At 26.3% G+C, this 21246-nt stretch overlaps 2 protein-coding genes across 5 annotated transcripts in view; one reads left to right on the top strand and one right to left on the bottom strand.

Annotated features, from left to right (window-relative positions):
* The window catches only part of LOC100159639, a 5694-nt gene extending 1229 nt beyond the window's left edge, over positions 1-4465 (top strand). Inside the window, exon 4 of the mRNA XM_029491180.1 lies at positions 4362-4465. Coding sequence (XP_029347040.1) covers positions 4362-4465 — 104 coding nt within the window. The remainder of the gene's footprint in view (positions 1-4361) is intronic.
* Positions 3929-16965, bottom strand: LOC100165095 (odorant receptor coreceptor). 4 transcript variants are annotated; one of them, XM_001951611.5, is made up of 9 exons: positions 16747-16965; positions 10636-11002; positions 9733-9973; positions 9100-9310; positions 5712-5874; positions 5539-5638; positions 5055-5159; positions 4686-4841; positions 3929-4552 (listed from the first exon to the last, which is right to left on the bottom strand). In XM_001951611.5, the coding sequence occupies exons 1-9, from the start codon at positions 16763-16765 to the stop codon at positions 4502-4504; spliced, it is 1413 nt and encodes a 470-aa protein (XP_001951646.2). In that variant the 5' UTR covers positions 16766-16965; the 3' UTR covers positions 3929-4501. The 4 variants fall into 4 exon arrangements, with proteins under 4 accessions (XP_001951646.2, XP_029347069.1, XP_008188009.1 ...); XM_029491209.1 differs by lacking the exon at positions 16747-16965 and adding an exon at positions 15564-15750; XM_008189787.3 differs by lacking the exon at positions 16747-16965 and adding an exon at positions 13190-13542.
* Positions 16966-21246: the final 4281 nt, after the last annotated feature.

The raw sequence follows: 21246 nt of genomic DNA, 5'->3' as shown, positions 1-21246 counted from the left end.
TTTTCCACTTTAATCTATATAGCCATTTTGCAAATAACACTACTTATATGTGGTTTTAAACTAATAATTATAGATTTTTTTTTAACTCTAACTATTTTATTAAATAAATCACTCTTAGTTTATTATTAAGTCAAGTAAATTATTTTATTATTTTCAATCTTTGCTGATAATCTATATTATATATAACCTGTATTTAGTGTTAACAATTCTTTATTTTTTGCATTTTGATCACACTGTAGGGCATAATTCAACATATAATTCAAACAATTACATTTTTCTTATGTCCTACAAAATCATTGATAAAGCCATTATTATATTTCTCATTAATTCCATTACTGTACACTGTTTGTGAATTACAAAGATATCATTTTTGTTTAATCACTCGATTAATCCGAATTGAGCTTTATACTATACCGACATATACCTTCACACCGTGTGTGATAAGCCGGTTCAGGTGTTGTGATATCGTTTGCGGATGGATAATAATGTTGTATATTTATTTGTATTCCAATGATGCACTCATTTTTAATTGCATTTGAATTCAAATTAGCATAGTTGTATCGCGAGAAAAAAGTTGAATATTATATATTAAAATATATGTAGTTACTTGAGCACCTACTTCATGTCGGATTTAACTTTCAAAATCATCTATGAACATTTTAAATGTTTTACTCCAAAATGTACTTAACATAGACTTATTCACAATACGTAATATTCCTACAATGTATTTTTTCTCCTAGCTGACTAATAAAAACAATGCCGTAGGTACCTACTTGGAATAAGGCCATTTTTTTGTCTGTTGTAAAATTATGATAAAAATTTGATTATTATTATTAATGTATTTTACGTATAGTATGTATATAACATTAATATACATTACCTTCATATTATGTCCTATATAATTAATTTATGAAATTGTAGTATAATATTGTTATGCTACTATTATAGTTTTTAGTCACTATCCACTGTTCATTAATATTTAGATTAGAATCTTGTTCAGTGTGAGAAAAGGCTGTCAACGTTTTTTTTTTTAGTTGGCTCTTATATTGAGTTTAAGTCGTAAATTTCATTTACCACAACCCCTCACAAAAATACTACTTAACGTCAGCTCAATGCCTCTACTCACAGTAGTAAGTTATAAATATAATTGTATGGTACAGGGGTAGTGTCAATCTTGGCCTGGATATCTTTTGGCAAGACTGTACGGTGCAGTTATTATATACTTAGGTAAACATTTACTTTTAGAAACAAACTTATACCAACGCATTAGTAGAATCCAGAAATGAATTTTGTTCTCGATAAGATAAGTTATTTCCTTAGAATTAAATCTATCATTCTTTATTCAAAACATAATACTTAAAATGTAAGTCCTCTTCTACAAATAATAATTAGACAGTAGTTGGACAGTAGTACCTATAATATTTGTATTAATACAATATATTATTTGAATGTAATACAACCTGATATGCTAATCTATAAACAAAATACCTAATTTGTAATTAAAATACAATAATTTGTCTGTAAAATTATTGTTTTTTTATTATTTTCCATTTCGCCAAGCCCTCTCTTCTTTTTCTGTAGACTTTATTATAATTACTTATTTATACTTTTTTATATTTATAACCGTATTATTTATTATAATATATGATATACAGTATATAACGTAATATTATAGTAAACGATACTCATGTTATCGGAGGTCGTGTTATGTCCGTTTATTCAAATTTAACTCAATTGGATCATTGGAAGAGTGACAAGGTAATTTAGAGGACACGTTGTACAAGTCGCATTATTTAATATAATGCAAGGGCCGTAGAATTCAACCAGTTTACTTTTTTGTTATTACTTATTACTTTGCAAATTATGCATATAGTCTGCAAGACTTAAAAATAACTTGAAAACTATTAAATATAATAATATATTAATGCATCATGTGTTGGCGCTATTATTATAATTATATAGTTAATTTACGATTTATCAAACTGTATTGTTCTTTATGGGTATATATCATGTTTAACATTAACTTGTTATATTTCCAAATCCAGAACGAGACAAACAATAGTATTGTTAACTATCACATTTCAGTCTTATTATAAACTTAATAATATATAAATTATAATTTAAACAAACATTATCATTTAACCTAATTTAATGTTTACTAAAAGTGTAATTAGTGTAATTAGGTATATAATTATAAATATAATAAAGACTGACTATTTATTTATTTGGGTTGAAAGTTTTGTCTCATTGAACTATTTGAACTTAACCAATAACAATGACCTCTGCAGAAATTTATCATTGTCCATCAGGTTATCAGGTTTGTCATACAGCAGTATTTATGAACAAAAATAATGAAAACAATTGCAGCAGTAACCAGACCTACCTTATGAAACATGGATGTAGGTCAAGCCGCGCAGCTGATGCGAGCGAAATCTTACGAATGAAATACGTTCGTTAAGATATCGTTGACAAGTCTAATTGTAATTATTTACTAATATGCTCACTTTTTCAACTTATCTATGATGAAGTAATATAATACAATACCATGCAAATTCGTAAATAATCTTTATTAAAAAGCATTATATGATATATTTTAAGGGTAAAACTCCACTTAATATAACGATATCAAAACAGTGTCAACATTAGATTAATGTTTAATGAATATTATGAGAACCATACATATTATACGTGGTTACTGGTTTATAAGTTATAACATTGAAAAAGTTAAATTATATTATATTTGGGATAAAAGGAAAACAAGCCTAGAATATAATATGAATAATATTCGAAAAACCATTTTTTTTTCTATAAATAATTTCTTATAATTGGTTTTATTTTTAATAGTTTATCATTAATATTCGATTTCATTTTTAAATATGAGATCGGTTAATGTATAATTACAGTTGTACATACTGTGCAATGTGTATACCGCAATGTTTATATTACTGCCAACGTAACATTCTAAACCTTCCTACCTATATGATATATCTACATATTTCAACTATATAATAATATCCAGATGAACCAGACTTCCTTGACGGAATAACACAATTATAATTCATTACATTTTTAAAAAAATAATCATACTGTATGATATAATATATTATTTAATAAATAAAAATATAATTCCAAGGTAATTCATCCTTTCTATTTTGTATGCTATTTAATTGTTTATTAAAAATATATTAACACAAAAACAATATTGTATGCATTCATGAAGTTACAATTAAAAAGTGAAATGTCAATTTAATTTAAGTTTAATTCTAAACTGAAACTAAATTATTTGATGTACTTATAGAATTAAATAAATATTTTAACAATTAACAAACAATAAAACATTATAACTTGATTTGTTAAAAACATTTAGGTACATTCTAGATTTTTATATACCTACTGTACAACAATATTACCTAATACGTATAATAACTTTGAATAATAATAAATTTAATTATTATTTATTTTAGGTAAATATTGATATTATAATATATTATAGTCTACCATAATTTTTATGAGTATTTGATTGATTAATACATATAAGTAGATATACTGTTGTTGAAATTTAAATAACATGTCTTTAAAGTTTTTACGTTATCAGTTATGGCATATACTTTTATTAAATAACATAAATTACTACTTAAAATTAAAATATATAGGTACTAATAAAATAAAATAGTAAATTTATTTCTATGGTAACATTATAAAGATGAGTTTTTACTTTTAAATAAAATACATATAAGTATAACTATTAACTATACAGGATGAATGTCCAAGCCTGCTCTGCACCCCCGTTTTTCTTTTAATAATATATTTATATAAATTATGGTTATTAGAATTTTTAAATATACTTTATGACAATATTTTCAAATACCTAGATTTTTTTTTATTTAACTTAAAGTGTACTGTGGCAAAACAAAATTAATTTTTTTTAAATGAGTAACGTTTTTACTTAAAATTTTTAAGGAAATAATTTTTTTTGAAAATATTGGTGTAGATCGAAATTTGAACCAGTAGTTTTTTAGCTATTCAACTTCAAGGATAATAGTCCATAGTATTAGGTTTAGTATAGTAATTAATATATATTAATCTATTTAAATGTTATAATTGTCCGAGTATTTAAGCATTAGATATATTTTATGTAAATCCTTTATTGAGCACTATTATCATTATGTTATCAGTATAGGTATTAAGTTTAATAACTCAGAATTATTCATTCAAATATATGTACCAAATTAGATACTCCAAAATGTTCAAAAACATAATTATATTAACAGTTGACCTTACAAAAGGTGGTTCTTGTTTCAAAATAGTCTTCATCGCAGGAATTCTTTAAATTTTATAAAATCGATATATTTGAAAATAAGTTCCTGAATCCATACTTAAAAAATCTAAAAATCAGAATTTGAATAAATTAGTGAATTTAAAGGTTAAAAAAGAGGTGAGGAATGCCACTGAACATGCTTGGTGAATCATCCTATATAGCAGTATTTATTATTGAAAGATTTTATTTAAGCTGCACCAAAACCATGAAGTATGTTACTACAGCACCTAGAACCTGGAAACCAAATAATTTCATAAATTATAGTTGATAAAATATTATATTATTTTAATTCACGAAGTAAATAAAATATGTCAATAAGTATATAAAAAACTGTAAACTCGTTAAGTAAAAAATAAAGTTGTCTTACTGATGCAAATAAATCCAATGAAACATTGAAAAATTTCGCCCCAGACACAATCAAAGGCTTTTGGCACTGTTGGCACACTATTTGCACGAATGTTTTAGCTTCTTCGGATCCATCGTACCAATGGCAACCGTAAGCCGCTTCCATTACAGATGAACTCTAAAAATAATCAGAATGTATACAAAATCGAAATGTTATTTAAATGTATATTTAGCAATTTAGCATATTATATACAAAGTATAATAGGTGTATTAATAGGTATATGATTATTACACGGTTTTGAAATTGTAAATTCTCCCGGTCTACTCTGCAGTATATTATGTAGCTGGCAATTCAAATAAAATAGAAATCTTATCTTAAGCTTTTACTCACTTCTTCGATGAGTTCATTGCCATGTATACAAAACATAAATATTTGTGCGAAAGAATACATCAAGTATCCGATGGTAGAAAACGCAAACACATTGACTCCGTTGATCTGTTAGATATTTAAAAATGTATTTTAAATGTGACACTGTTATTAGATAAAATAGGAAAAATATTATTTTAATAATTATGATCAATTACTAATGTATTACATACACATACGTCTGTTATAATCGGTATGAAGATTATATTGATTTGCAATTAAATTTTAAAGTAGTTTCAAGTAGGTATCAATAATTATATTATTAAAATGAAAATAATACATCACTACAATGGATAAACAAGGATATTTGTATTCCTTTATAAATACTTACAGAGACTCAAGATAATCCGGTTTAGAAAAATTAATACACTAATATTTGATCAAATTGTTCAAACTATATATATTTTGAATATCTGTCAAGGTAATTTTATGAGACATTCCGACAAACCTTGGTTGCTTGGTATGCGAGAATGGTGAGAATGACGGTGCTCACTAACATGTGAAAAAGAAGTGCCGAACCATAGCACTCAGTAATTAAACTCACGTACCTATAAATACAAATTAATACATTTTAAATTGTCAAGCACCTTCAACAAGCATCCCTAATTAAAATGTTCATACTTGACAACATGTTTGTGTCGCTCTACCCAGTATTTAATTGCTGATCGGACAAGTACTTCTTGATTGCTAGTTAAGTTATTTGGTCCTTTTCTGTTTGGCTCATTTTCCCCTTTTGTTCCATACTCAGTAATCTCATTCACGTAGGACCCATTGTAATCGTGATCTAATATTAATTTTTAAAATATTTTATAATATTATTTATATTCATTTATCAAATTTAAGCACATTATAGGTACAATGTTTGAAAATATTTTAAAAAGTTAAAAAAAAAAAATAATAAATATAAGTAAAAATTTCCTAAAATCCCTTTTGACTAAAAGCAACAAAGACATTTAAAAGACAACAGATTTTTAATTCAAGAAAACATTATTTTATTAATTTCAATAAAATTAAAATATTATAATAAAACTTACAACAATGGCTCGAATTTTAAAGCATTTGCATATTGTTGTGTAATCAACGTAAAAGGGTTAACTGTTAAATAAGATACCTTATATATATATCTGGTTCATGATATAAATAGTTAAAATACAATATTTCTACTTGTTTTACATTTTGAGATTTACGTGTGCATATTTCAGCAAGTTTAAACTGTTATACAAGTATTTTAGCTAAAAGTAACATTAATTTCGTATTTTAAACGCTGTGCGAGACGATGCATGAATTGATTTTACAATGATGTGTATTTTATTCCGCCAATCATTACTTTTGGGGCAATATTAAGGATGGTTTCTGGTAAAAAAAAAGGATCTAAATAGTTCTATGTAAGGTAAAAATAAAAAATTTCTAGTACTTTTCAAAATAACCAGAAAAAACAAAAACGAGAATTTTAACAAAAACCAGTATTGACAAAATTGATTTTGTTTTTTGTTTTTGGATTACAAAAAAGATAGAAAATAATATTTTTGAGAGAATGGCATAGGTATCGATTTGTCTAAATATTGTCTCAAAACAATTTAAACATAATTTAAATGCGTACTTTTTTTGTTTATTTTGAAAGTCAAATACAAGGTCAAATAACAATAAAATATAAAATCGATATGTCATTCCCTCAAAAATATTATTCTCTATCTTTTTTGTAATGGGTGATTTTACTCTAAGATAACATAAAAAACATAGAAAAAATTATTCTGCGTTAATGCGTTTTTCTATGTTGCGCGTAGGCCAAAGAGAGAAAACAAATGGTGCGCTGACATCATCCCAACACCCCATTACTATAAATCCAATGTATCATCCCTATAAACACACCTAAAAAATTGTAATTACTGTAACTAATGGCCTCAGATTCTGGGTTTTTGAGATCAATAAAAAAAAAAGTTTTTAGGTTTAGAGGAGGGGTGGCCATTTGCGGCACATTTGATGTTATTGAATGACATATAAGTGTCAAATAAAATAAAATAATTTTTCAAGTATTTCTAAAACTATGTTTTTAAATATTAATTAAATCATAAAAGTCGTATTATGTATAGTGATATATTAAATAATAGAACAATATTTCATATTTATTTAATATTACCTATGGTTAATGTTCTATGTGACTTCCCTTATGGTCACACGAACAACATCTAGTCGGAACTCAAATTCATTCCATGTACCTATTTTAAAATATTATGTATTCATATTTTAGTGCTAAAATATCCAAACTAGTCATGAACATTGAGTACGGAATCAAAAATGTTACTAATAATTATATCGGTACCTAATACGATATTATAGTAATATTATATTACCTAACTTAAGACATTATTAATTCCGTTGAAATCTCTATAATATATCATGATACATGAAATAAAATTGAAGCAATAGCTTTATAAAGTCTAGACTCTGACAGAGCTCTGTCGTTTCTTCTTTACGAACTAAAACAAAAATCAAAATCATTTTTTCAAAAATTGTTGTTGCATAAATTCCCGGTTTTAAACTTTTTTTTATGGTTTTTTCCAGTTTATTTTGTAAGTTGTTACTCTCACAATCTAATTGAAATGGTTCAATATATTTACCATTGATAATAAAAAACTTTGCTTTTATCACGTATTGAACCTCATAGTAAAGTTTTTTTTTATCGGAATAAAAAACTTTTGGTTTGTGAAAAATAAAATTGTGTAGTGCTAGTAGATTTTATATAAAACGAATATAAAGTGTATTAATATTTAACATTTTAATGTGTTATGATGTCAGAGTTTAATTTAATTACGATTCAATATTATAAGTATGAACATATTTTATTTTATTAATATTATTTATACACAATATAGATATTATATACATAGGTGCATAAGTTTGGTTTTTCATTATTCACATAAATTAAAAGTAAATATTTATCTTTTAATCTTTATATATATTTCAGTTATAACTTTATAAGTACCTATTTTATAAATCTCAAGATCCAATGAATACTGCAATTATGGTTCTTGATACCATATACCAACTATAGTCTATAAGTACCTACTTGTAAACAAAGTCAATACCATATTAATCTACTAAGCCAAATACATATTTTGCTTCTCGCCATTTTTCTTTATAGGTACCTCAAATTGGATATTATTATGAAATGTATTTTTATAATCACTCTTAGCTCTATTTATTTTTTCTTTATCAAATATTTCTCGTTTATTCAGATATTGATTGATTAAAATATAATCTATAGTACTTTGAGATTCTGAGCGGAGTGAGGAAGCTAGTGGTTTTAAAATGGTATTTTTTTTTTTTTATATAGCCTGTATACAAAATATCTACCAGAAGAAGTGCTTCCATTTCAATTTATAGTACCTTATCTTTTAGCAAATTGGATCAAGATGGTATTTAGAAAACCATTTTTCGATTTTCTCAATAATTATTTAATGCCATAGGAAAAACCACCGACAAATTACGAAAAACTGCTAAAAATGGGATTTTAATTTCTAGCGCTTTGTCTATCACTATAGAAAGTAGAAACGAAAAAAAAATAGTAAAACCTATTATAATATAAATTAAACTTACAGGATATAATAAATAATAACAATATCCAGACTGACGAACCGTCTCCGTTCAGAATTGTTTTTCTTATACAATGATATAATATCATTGAATTCAAGTTTTATACAATCCTTTATACATTGACCCACTTGTAACCTACTGTACAGCAGAGCGACATCCACTAAGCCACTTTATTATTTTAATTATTACAAATAATTCTTAAAATACAGTAGGTATATACATTTACTTATTTATAGTTCATATACGAAATCTTATTTTGCATATTTTTGCATATTTATCGTAAATGTATAAATGCATATACTCATGGTTTCTTTGTATAAATGCATGTATATTTAACAATTTTTTAGTGTATTAAATTCACAGCCATGCTTATTAATAAATTATTCGATTTCATAAATAATAAGTATTGACTTACCGATACCATTGATTGATTGATTTTTAGCCGAATTGGCACGAAATATTTCGGCAGGATTATGAACTGATGAATCAAGGGTAGCACTTAATTCAATCAATGGGTTCAAAATCTCCTTTAAGTGTTGAAGTTGTTCACATGCATGCACCAGAAACGATGAGAATAAAAGTTCCATTAAGTTTGAGTGACTGAGTGTTATGAATATCCAATAAAACTAAATGGAAATTTCACAAGATCGTCAATTTTAAAAATATTATGGAAAATTAAAATAAAAGTATAATTTAAGATATAAATAAAAAAAAGTAAAAAAACAACAAAGGTCATCAAAGTTAACATTATTCTAGGGTTATCTAACTAACTAAACTATTACTTTTTACATTTTATGGTTTAATATTTATTCTATTTATCGTTTAGTCCATTGATACCTTATTAATTATTACACATTAATTACTGATCAATTATAGATAGGCGTGATACTGAATACTATGTTAAATTATGTGGACAAAAATAGGTCTTTTAAAAAATATTTAAGTTTTAAAATCACATTCATAATCTACCCTTTCAACCAATCTACAAGGATATTCATGAATTTTTTCAAATTTTTTCTTGCAAATAATTTAACCACACCAAACATACCTGCAAGACAAAAGCCACAATATAACCTAATCCATGACTTGAATCCCAAGGATACCAAGAATGTAACATCAAACGGGGTACTGGAACATACATTGTTTGGTTAAATGTTTCAGGATCAGGAACCTTCCAAACACTTTCACCAAAAAAAGTAATAGTTGTCCAGCTTATCGTTGTAAAAATCGTAACTATCGAAACTATAATCAAAAGTTGTCGCATTCGAGATAATGACTTTGCGTGGAATCTGAAATGAAAAATGTCACAAAATAAATATCATAATATATAATAATATATATAAAACACTTAAACAAATAATACAATATTCGCATATAAGTATATTATATATATTATATTCATATTTATTCTGCCATGGTCCATGACCATACTGCATTACTGTGTAAATCATATAATTGTATTTATTTAGCTTAGAATATTATAATTTTCTTTAAATATAGAATAATAATTTATTATACGTGGTCAATTAGTCTATGTGAATAATTACCTAATAAACTAAAAAATAAAAATTATTGTATTGAAATACTAATAAATAGGTACCTCCTAATCACTAGGACCAATTTACCAATTGTCCTGTAGTGACTAGTGGTACAAAATTGTTATCGAATAATAACTAAATAAATTTTTAAAACAGATATTACAGTATTTTGTCCCTATAATCTTTAAGAACAAATAATTTCATAATAGTATGTTTGAAATTTTATTCGGGAGCATAAATGTATGGTTTCCTTACCAATATTAAACAAACTACAATTAATTTCGTTTGAATATAATCAGATTTCTCACTTCTCAAATGAATTGAGTAATTATAATATTTCACATTTTTGTTACTTATTATAGATTTAAATTTATTATAAACCATACAACTTAACAACTTAAAATTGAATTTACCTCGAATGAGATTCTGCAAATAAAGGATGTGGAGAGGTGTTGTTCCAACAACTTAGAGTCCTGTAGAACGACTTGGTACCCGTGCTAAAATACACGAATTTGATCATCGAATGGGTGAAAAACAATGTAGTTACCACGCCAGCAGCCAACTGATCTGAATCGTTGGATTTAGTGACCATAAATATTACGATAAATATGAACTGCGAATATATTATTATTGCGGTGATCCAGCTGTAAATCTTTCGGAACAACACAGCCAATCCAGAATAATCGTCATAGTACTCGGATATGAATAGGCCCGACAATTGTATTAATCGAATATTTGGCCATAGATCTTTTATAAGACCATCTTTCTTATAACCCATATCTGAAAAACACGAACAAATTGTTAAATGACAAAATAAAATCATATCTCAACCATAACGACATTTTATTCTTAATTCATGTATTCAATTCTTTATATAATATTATGTAAGTTTCTTAGATTTTGTTAAAATTTATAATCGTTGGACAAATCTTCGAGTGAAGAACGGCTATTGTTTAATTTTGTATAGGTCCAACAATTTCAATCACAAAAATTAGCATTTAGTAGCTTTAAAAATAGGCTGATTGGTAATAATTTTAAATTAATTGTATCTTAAGAGGACGCTACCCATACATTGGTTGTCTACGTCTTACACACGCACGACATAGCAAATTGTTGTTCACTAGTTTCAAGAGTGTGCTGTTAGTTTTGTTACTAGAGTGAATTAGTGAATTGACCTGTTATAAAACTTTTAGGTAAGAACATTATCTGTGCTTGCCGATTTTTCGAAATTTTTATTTTCAAGCAAGATATGGGTATGTGAAATATCAAAAATTAAAAATGCTCATGTCTCGTTTAAAAATTAAAATATCGAATAAAAACCAATGCTTAAGCACAGATAATGTTACTATCTAAAAAAATTATAATAGGTCAAATCACTCTAATATCAAAACTAACAGCACACTATTGAAACTAGTGAACGAAAATGTGCTATGCCGTACGTGTGTAAGACGGAGAAAACGAATGCATGGGTAGCATCCTCTTAAATTATATTATTTGTAACAAATAGAGCTCTTTCTTTACAGTGTTTAAGCACTACACCTAAACTTATAATATGTATTCCTATAGACTTTAACAAGCGATCGAATTAACTATAGTATATATATATATATATATATATAAATATATAGAGAGAAAGAGAGACAATAATTGTTCAAATTTATAGAAAGATTAATTATAAAACTAAGCTTAAAGATAAAATAATTTTTCTATTGCCCAGCTATGTTTTATTCCGTGTATATGAGTATATCAATCCATTTATAATTGCAACTAATCAAACGTATTACCTTTATCTATAGCATATTATATAGGTATTTTAAAATATTATTTTATGAATCCCGTAATGCGTTTTAATCAATACAAGGGTTTATCTTAAACTGGCATATTTAATTTTAATACCATATAGGTAAGTAAAAAATATTATTTAATAATTTATAACATAATATATAGTATAATTTTTCATACAAATAAGGAAAAACAAATTATAAATAAAATTATACTTTCTATCAATTTCAGTTTTAATCCACAGCATTATAATACCTCTACAATATCTACTTAGTAGATTCCTTTAACTTTTAAAATATATTTTATTTCAATTAAATATAGTATACAAACTATCAATAAATTATAATGAATTATAGTTGGTATCTAACCTACATATTGGCTATTTTAAGATTATATTATATGGAATGTTGATATTAATTTAATTAATTTTTAATGACATTTAATTTATGCATAATAAATATGTTTTTTTTTCTAAATTTTATAGTGAAAATAAATAATTGTTATTATGTTAAGTTAACCTGTCAGTTTACGTGTATGATGTAAGAAAATTAGTTATAAGAAGGTAAGGTACTAAGTAAGGAATTTTATAAATCACCCTGTATACGTGTTATATACACTTTATAAATCATCAAGTGCAATAAATCAACCACTCAATGTACGCATAATAGCGTGTAGGTGTAAGTGTAGGTAAAAGAAAAAAATTATCATTCTGCAAATGTCATATATATTGTATATATTATATTTATTTACTGTAATATAATCCTAAAATGTATATTATATTATAAAAGTATATACTAATAAGTATATTGTATAATATTGTTTCAAAATATACAATACTATCATAGCTGTTTAGTATTTTAATAAGTAATACGAATACAATTTATATTATGTTTAAATTTAAATTCAAAACATACACAAATGCAATTTTCCATTATATCTTCATAGACTTAATTTTTGTATTTTAGGTTCTTTGACTATATAGTTATCATACTAATATATAGGTTGTCATTCAATACAATGATGAATAAAGATAATAAAAATTAAACACAATTTAAGCTTTCTTCGGATGCAATACGCACATGTATCATTTCCAAATATATACCATACACTTATAAAGTTAGAAACAAAAAACTATTAATGTTATTTGGAATAGACCTGTGTATAGAAATTTCTACGTGCTCGTACCTTTCCTTTATTCCAATATAATCAACAACTTATATCCGTGTGTTGAAGTTCTTGAGTTTTGAATTAATAAGATTTTCTCCATGTACCAACGCAATTAAGTCTCGACTCTAGGTTCTAGAAGGGTCGCAATAATACTAAAGTATAAATGGTATAACATGAGTAGCCTGAAGGGTCATAGAATGGGAGGACTTATTGCCATGACCTACCTAGCAAGGGGATGATACCATTTTAAATATTTAGTAGATTTCTTAGTGACTTTTCCCTTATGTAACGTTCGTGTATACATTTTACACTGCAGACGAACCCATGACTATGGTAATTATAGTTTATAAAACACACTATTTGGTCACGAAAATCAATAACTTCATAACTTATTTAACGAACAACGTTATAATCTTATATAATAATAATATATATTATATACATAATAAAAATTAAACTGATCATTTTATAAGTCATGTAATAATTATTAAGAATATTTTGTATTCTAAGCTATTGATTTTACGATGACGTATTTATTGTTTTTTATTTTTTATTTTTATTTCTTAAAATCGTATTTAGAGCAGCAAAACAAAAATTGCTTTAATATCTCTGCCCAATGCCCATATTGCCTCCAACCCTTTACCTGCAATCTATATTTCTTCGAAGATAGTTTGCATTGCCTATTCTTTGATGAAGGAAGCTATTGGGCATAGGGTACATTGGTTACATCCCACATTTCACTTTTAGCCAAAACGTTATTAATTATTATAGTTGCAAGATAATATGTTAGTAATAAAACTCAACAGCTTTCATTAAAAGTGTATAATATATATTTAAATATCTAGTGTAATATAAGTAGTGAAAAATATTATAATAATGCGATGGTATTAAAATGTGCCATATTAGGTATAATCATAAAATCTAAAATATAAATCTAAAATAAATTAAAAGTGTACTATTAGGTTAAGTGGTCGAAATAACGTATTCTAATGTTTAATGACATAATGATAATGGGTAGTAAGTAATGATAAAGAAATAATAACAAAATATGGCATATATTGTTTGTGTAACACAACATAAGTCAGTAACAAAGGAAATGAAAGGATTAATTATTAACGCAGTAAGATTTTAAAGACACATTATAGATGGCGATGTACTATTAGGTAGGTAATATGATTTTATTATAGGAGTCAGAACCGACGGAAGTAAAATAGTTTGGTATTGATAGTGGGAGAGTTGCGATAGCAGAATACGAGAGCAGCTGCAATCGAATGGCAACCGACGGAGAAAAGACCAAATGGAAGGCCTAGAAAGCGATGGATGGAATAAGGAAGAACTTAGAAACATTGAAAGTGACGAATTGGGAACATAGAGTCCAGGATCGTGACTATTGGTCATTGGAGAACGGTGACGGTGGCGGCCAAAATTCTTAAAAAATTGTAAAGCCAAGAAGAGAAGAGAGTGGGAGAGTTGAAAAAGGGCAACGCCATGTGTTTTTTTATTCGGAATGTGGTGGTTCAATTTTGCGTCGTATATTGGACAGAATTTGTAATTAGAAATATAGTCAACTCCACATAAGGAACAAGTTTAAAACATCAAATATTTATAAATAACTGGAAAAAAAATGAAAATATTTGAAAATTATATCATATTGTATAATGCTTATATAAATATTCGGCAAATGTTAAATGTCAAGCGTGTCCATATTTATAACGTTCTGATACTTCTGAATTATAAAAATCGATTTTATTGAAAAAAGACTTGGTTCTCGTTTATGCTTTTTGTTTTGTAAGTATGTAGACCAATATAAAAAAATTTAAAACACACTTCACTATAAAACCAATACATTCATCGTTCTACTCAGAATCTTAAATATATATACAACTAGTTGTCTAACCCGATGTTATCCGTGCCAAAGATTTGTTTTTTTCATATATATTTATATAAAATTTAGATGCCATATTTCTAATAATAATTTTTTTTTTTTATTAACCCTTTGTAACATGGGCCATTGGATGGTTTTTCAACTGGGAGGAGGGTACTGTAGGTTGGGTTAACACGTGTGTTTGGTTTTGGCAGAATTTCGAATTGAGCACACGTAGGTTTCTGTCATGCCCGGTCGGGGAATGGGAATAATTTATTATAATAGTATCAAATATAAGTAATATGTAACCAATGACAACCATTTAAATAAACAAAAAAAATATATTCTTATTTCGTGAGCTGAAAAAGAATTCATATGTGAGCTGTCCTTTAACTACCTATTGGTTAAAAATTAGCTATAAGCACCCTTCGAGAGCTAATTAATATATTGATAGAACTTTTACCGAAAACGGTCGTGAAAGAATGAAAAAATATAAAATATAGCGCCATATATTATAGGTGTACTTACTTGGTTTCAGTGTAGGTACCAACTTTAGTTCCCGGGCAGATAGGCATCAGTGTATTTCGCTTTATGAACTAATTCGACCGAGATGGACAATATGCCTTTGGCCAGTGTCATAGCCTCGAAATGGTGACAGTGAGGCATACCCTCCCCCTCATTTTCCATATCAAAACATTGAAACAACATACAGATAAACTACTTATTATTGTCAATTGTTGACTATTTTTTTTAAATATTTTGGCTTTGCCCCCCCCCCTCTCATTTTAAAATTCTGACTACGCCAATGCCTGTGGTGGATTATATAAAGCATTAAGTATTAATCGAACGTGGTTCAAACTACTCTCTAAACTTTCAAGTATACATCTAAGAACAATTTTTAATTTTCACACAATTAGCCAAGAAGATTTTATTTATATAAGCTACAAACAAGTACCTATTAACTATAACATTCATAAATGTTTTAAGATATAATTTCTTTACTCGATGCCACATAATACGATGATTTGATTCATGCTCTTACAGTTTAACCTCATCTGCTCGAGTAACCAACGTCAACCATTTATATAGAACAAATTGAAAAAAAGAATACTAGTTAGTAATTTCTACTGTTACAGTTATAATCTGAAGACCAAATATCAAAATTATAAGTTAAAAATACATTATAATAACAATTATATTATATGTAACGAGTGAAAACCATTTATACAGAAAAAAAATAAAATGTAGCAAGCAACTCGCTACTTTTCTTCTACTACCTAAGAAAATCTATGAATCATACAAATGTTTTTGTTAATAAGTAACCATGACAACAAAAATCTAACTCAAAGTTGGTCGAAAAAACAAAAAAAATGTACCTATCAAGCCGTTAAAAGACTAATTTCTACTATTACTATTATAATCTGTAACCAATAGCAATCATTTTCATTTAGAAACAAATAGATTATAATTTAGAAAAAAATATACAAAAATCCAAAAAGATTGAAGGACTTTCAGTTTTTCCCATATTTTCCAATTTTCCAGAAAACTTTTCCAAATTTTCTTTTAGTAAATACCTTATTTGGGCTATTACAAACAATTTTTAAAAAAGCGAGCCAAATTGGTAAAGCCGTTTCTCAAGTGATGCGGTTACTAACGAACAGCATTTTATTTTTATTTATACAGATCACGATTTATAGTTATTAATAATTACTTGTACTGAAGGTATACATTTTCCATAATTTCTGATTAGTTTTATTATATTTAATGTAGTGATTTTTATTTTACAATTATTTAACATATTGTTTTAATTAAAAAATGTATTGTGGAAGAGGCATCCACAGTTCAATAGAACCAAAAGATCTCACAGATGCAACTTGGAATAAAGCATTTGATTAAAAAATTACTAACAAATCAAAAAATAATATGCTGTACACGTTCAGTAAATAAATTGAGTTGAAGAGCTGACTAATCCTCAAAAGATAATACTATACAGCATACCACCACATTGTTTGTAATTGTAATAACGCTAGTAGATAATAATTAAGAATTATGAACTTAAGTTGTATCTCACTCAGATAAGATATCATGAAATACCTACACTGTTCTGAAGATTAGTCGTTTAGGTAGTCAGTTGAAATAAAGAAATTTAATAAAAAAGAATATTTTAACAGGTACCTGTTAACTTAAATATTTCTGTTATCAATTAAAATAATGCCTAATGGCTAATAGAATTAATTATTTCATTAAAATATAAATAATATAAAAATAGATTATCAATAAAATATGTTTCTTAATTAAAGTATTTTCATTTTTCACATACCCAGAATAGATTAGGTTAAATATACATTCTAATCTATAGTAATTACTAATTATGCGATTTACTTAGGTATTATTATTATCAAATAATAAGGAGCTAAATGCAATACTTACTATTGTGTGTGTATTTAAAAAGTGAAATAATATTTTTTTTTTTTAATAAATTTGTCATAAACCTAGTGAGAACAATAGCTCTCTATAATCAGTTTTATTACACAAATCGTCCAAATCCATCAAGGTCATTGATTAAATCTAATTATTCCAAATATTCAAACTCCTGGATCATTTTGATTTATTTAAAATTATACTTTGATGATACAGTCTCTACTTTTTAGTAAACCCAAAAACACAGTACCTATGTAGTATGATATTGGAATTGTGTAATACAAATTTGAAAAGTGTGTATAGGTACTATAGTAAATGAGTATACACAAAAAGTAGGTAAAAGTTATAATTTATAAAGTTCGTATGTTTATTTAAAAAAACGATGGTTGAAGGTGTTTTCAAATCCAAGAGTCCCTTTATCCGGGCTTAGTGATAATGTAAATCGTTATGCGAGTATGCGACTGGTTATGTAATATAAATAGATTACTGCTCTGACTACTACGAAGTAAACGCCCATCCCCAGGACGTACTTACAACCAAATTTATTAGAAACTCCAGTCAGCTATAACATAATATGATTTCATATTATAATATAAAAACATGTAAAATATAAAAAAATTCGTTTTGCTTAACATCATAGTATGTACCTGTTACAACTATACAAAAACCAATTATTCATCTAGTCATGGGGGGCGGGGATTCGCCCCACTGCCCCCCTAAAATACGCCACTACTAATGATCAGTTACTACACACACATTCACGTACCTATGATGTATGTTAATAAGGCACTACAGAATTTTCCACCCCTAAATGTTACCACCCTAGACAGCTGCCTTTTCTACTAATGGATAATCCTCCTCTGTCTATGCACGAGAGCGCGTTTACACTGTTTCCTTGTTTATAATTTGTTATAACTTATAAAAAAAAACTATTTAAACAATTAAATTAATAGTTAAATGTATCGTTCAAAAAATTGTTACAGTTTTTTTTTATGAATAAATTAAATGTTTCAATGTTTATGTTATTACCATTTACCATTACCTGTTCTACAATTAATAATTATTGATAATATTAACCAAGGCTGGCGCGTTGGCTGCAACAGTCATGCAACGTGACTGAGAGTAGATAACGGCCGCTGCTTCTAGTTCCCGGATAGTTAAAAAAAAATGCTTAACAAGAAAATAACGATATATATCTTCTAAGCTGTTCTACTTCTAGTTCAAATCATCCACAATGCTGGATTTAGAACAGGTGCCACCCTAGGCCCTTTTAAATATCCCACTCCTACCCAAGAAAAAAAATTTAGTATTTATTAGTTATTACTAATAAATTAATTTCATTATAAACAAATTATAAATTCTAATGAATAATAGTAATTTTTTGTTTTCAATTTCTTGTAAAATTTGCCGCACTAGGCGGTAAATCCGGCTCTGATCATCCAGAGTTAAAATGTCCTTAACTAATTAAAAATAATTGTATTTGATTTATTATTGATTTGGAAATTTGGGTAATTGAGGGAGGAGAGATGGACCACGTCATCCTGAAGTCTGAATTAGTAATAATTTAAATAAATATAATTTACTGGACAGAATAATTTATTATGTTAAAATATAGTTGTGACGATTTATTATTTTCTTAATTTGTTACTGTTTCACTCAAATTAAAATATAGTACATAAATATACATTTGGAATTATTATTTATATATATATACAATGTTAAGGGTCTGAGAGTCTAGAAATTCTTTACAATTATTGCATCCTCAAAAATATTGGTCTAGTTGCACCTATTTTATAATAAATAAGCTGTTATGACATGTTTTTCCAGTAATTCATAAAACGAGTACCACAGAATTGATATATATCCAATCAGTACCATTGGCAATAAACTATTGTGCACACAATTTATGGCCTATCTTCAGATAAAAGATATCAATATTTTAACTACTGGTGCTTAATAAATACAACTACCACGATTAAGCTACGCAATACCGCAGGGAAGCGTCTCTTATTATTTGAAATAACCATATTCTGCCAACGGATTATTTAAAATGAAAAGTATAAACGCTAAAATTAATTGTAAAAATAGTATTATACATTTCTGGTAATAAGCACATGAATTATTTAATCAATAATATCAGTACACAACTTATTATTATAATAAATACAATAAAAAAAATAGTTAGATTTTAACATGCACCTATTTCAAAATGTTCATATAAAATAATTTAAAAACGATTTATATTATTTTGAAATTATAATGTTTCTAACATAAACTAGATCGTAAGTTACTTAACGAGAATATTGATATTTAAAAAAATTGTAAAAAATCAGCCACTTGACTTAAATAAATGTTTTTGCCATCAAAATTTTTCTAAAAATCAGATTTACAAATTGGCTATTTTGGATATTTTGGAAATTTTTTTTATCAATTTTTAAGTTTTTTATTTTCAGTATTAAAAAATAAAAAATAAAAATGTTATACTAAAAATGTAGCGCAAATGTCTATGAATTATATTTAAAAGAAATTTTTTAAAAATATTAATGAGAACAAAAGTTATTTCATTTGTCAGATCTCAGTGGGACACCCTGTATTGTGGTATCTAATTGAAAGCCATGAGATACCAACTATATATTCAACCATTTTTACTAATTAATATGAAATTGATCGAAAACCTACAAAATGTGTAATAGTTAGGTTATATTTTAAAATTGCGGATTTATTGCGGATTTCCGCATTTTGGCATAGTAATGCTATAATGCCGCCGGTAAGTAATTGCGATAAAATATAATAAATACGTAAATTCATAATTTGAATAGAACACAATTATATATTAATTAATTTTCATTGCGTTAGTTATATTATGTGGTACTTATATTTTTAAAAAAATTACAATAAAAAATGAGGTATGTATTTAAAGTTATATTTTATATTATATAATATACTGTAATGAATATAAATTATATATAATATTATGGGTTTTCTAACATTATTGACATCGATTATGTGATTTATGTAATTATCTATATTTTAAGTAGAATACATACTGACAGAGTATAATTGTATATATGGGTTATCCGGTTATCGTCAGTTTATGTAAAATAATTAATAATAATATTATTTTAAAAATAGCTTAATGAGATATATTATTAGAATACAGCCAGACAGAAAAAATAAATATCTAGCTACCTAGTTTCAAGTGATAACTAAAAATATATCATATTTAATCCTTATTAGATGTATAATGTATTTATATTTTATTCACCATAAAAAACGTATTACCTGTTGAATAACGATGAGTACTTTTAACTGTAATTTACAAGGTCGAAGTACTTAAGTAAGAATTACGCTAATGGGTCACGTAATTAATTAAATAATTGTTTTTATACACTTACAGCTTTGTGTGTGATACACTGATAACTGATAAGTGATAGAAAAAGACAAAATATTTTATAAATTAAATTCAAACGAATTTTGAAAATATTTGGAATAACTTTAAGTTAAGATAAAAATATTTTCAAATGGTGAATGAAAATTTTTTTAACATTATTTCAAAACATTTTATCCTTTTATTGAAATTAGAATGCAGTTGAAAAAAGGTGGGCAAATGAGTGTCGCTCTGCTGTACAGTTGGTTACAAGTGGTGTTAAATTGAAATTCAATGATATTGTATAATAAAACGATTCTGAGCGAAGACAGCCGGTCAGCCAATGATATTACTAAGTAAATTTGATGATATTATTGTGAACAAAGTAATTTACCTATACTAGGGGATTCTTTTATCATAGAA

The sequence above is a fragment of the Acyrthosiphon pisum genome, chromosome A3, assembly GCF_005508785.2.
Source record: "Acyrthosiphon pisum isolate AL4f chromosome A3, pea_aphid_22Mar2018_4r6ur, whole genome shotgun sequence".
NCBI lineage: Eukaryota > Metazoa > Arthropoda > Insecta > Hemiptera > Aphididae > Acyrthosiphon > Acyrthosiphon pisum.
Note: the sequence above shows the minus strand (reverse complement) of the source record. Positions and strands in the feature narration are given on the sequence as shown.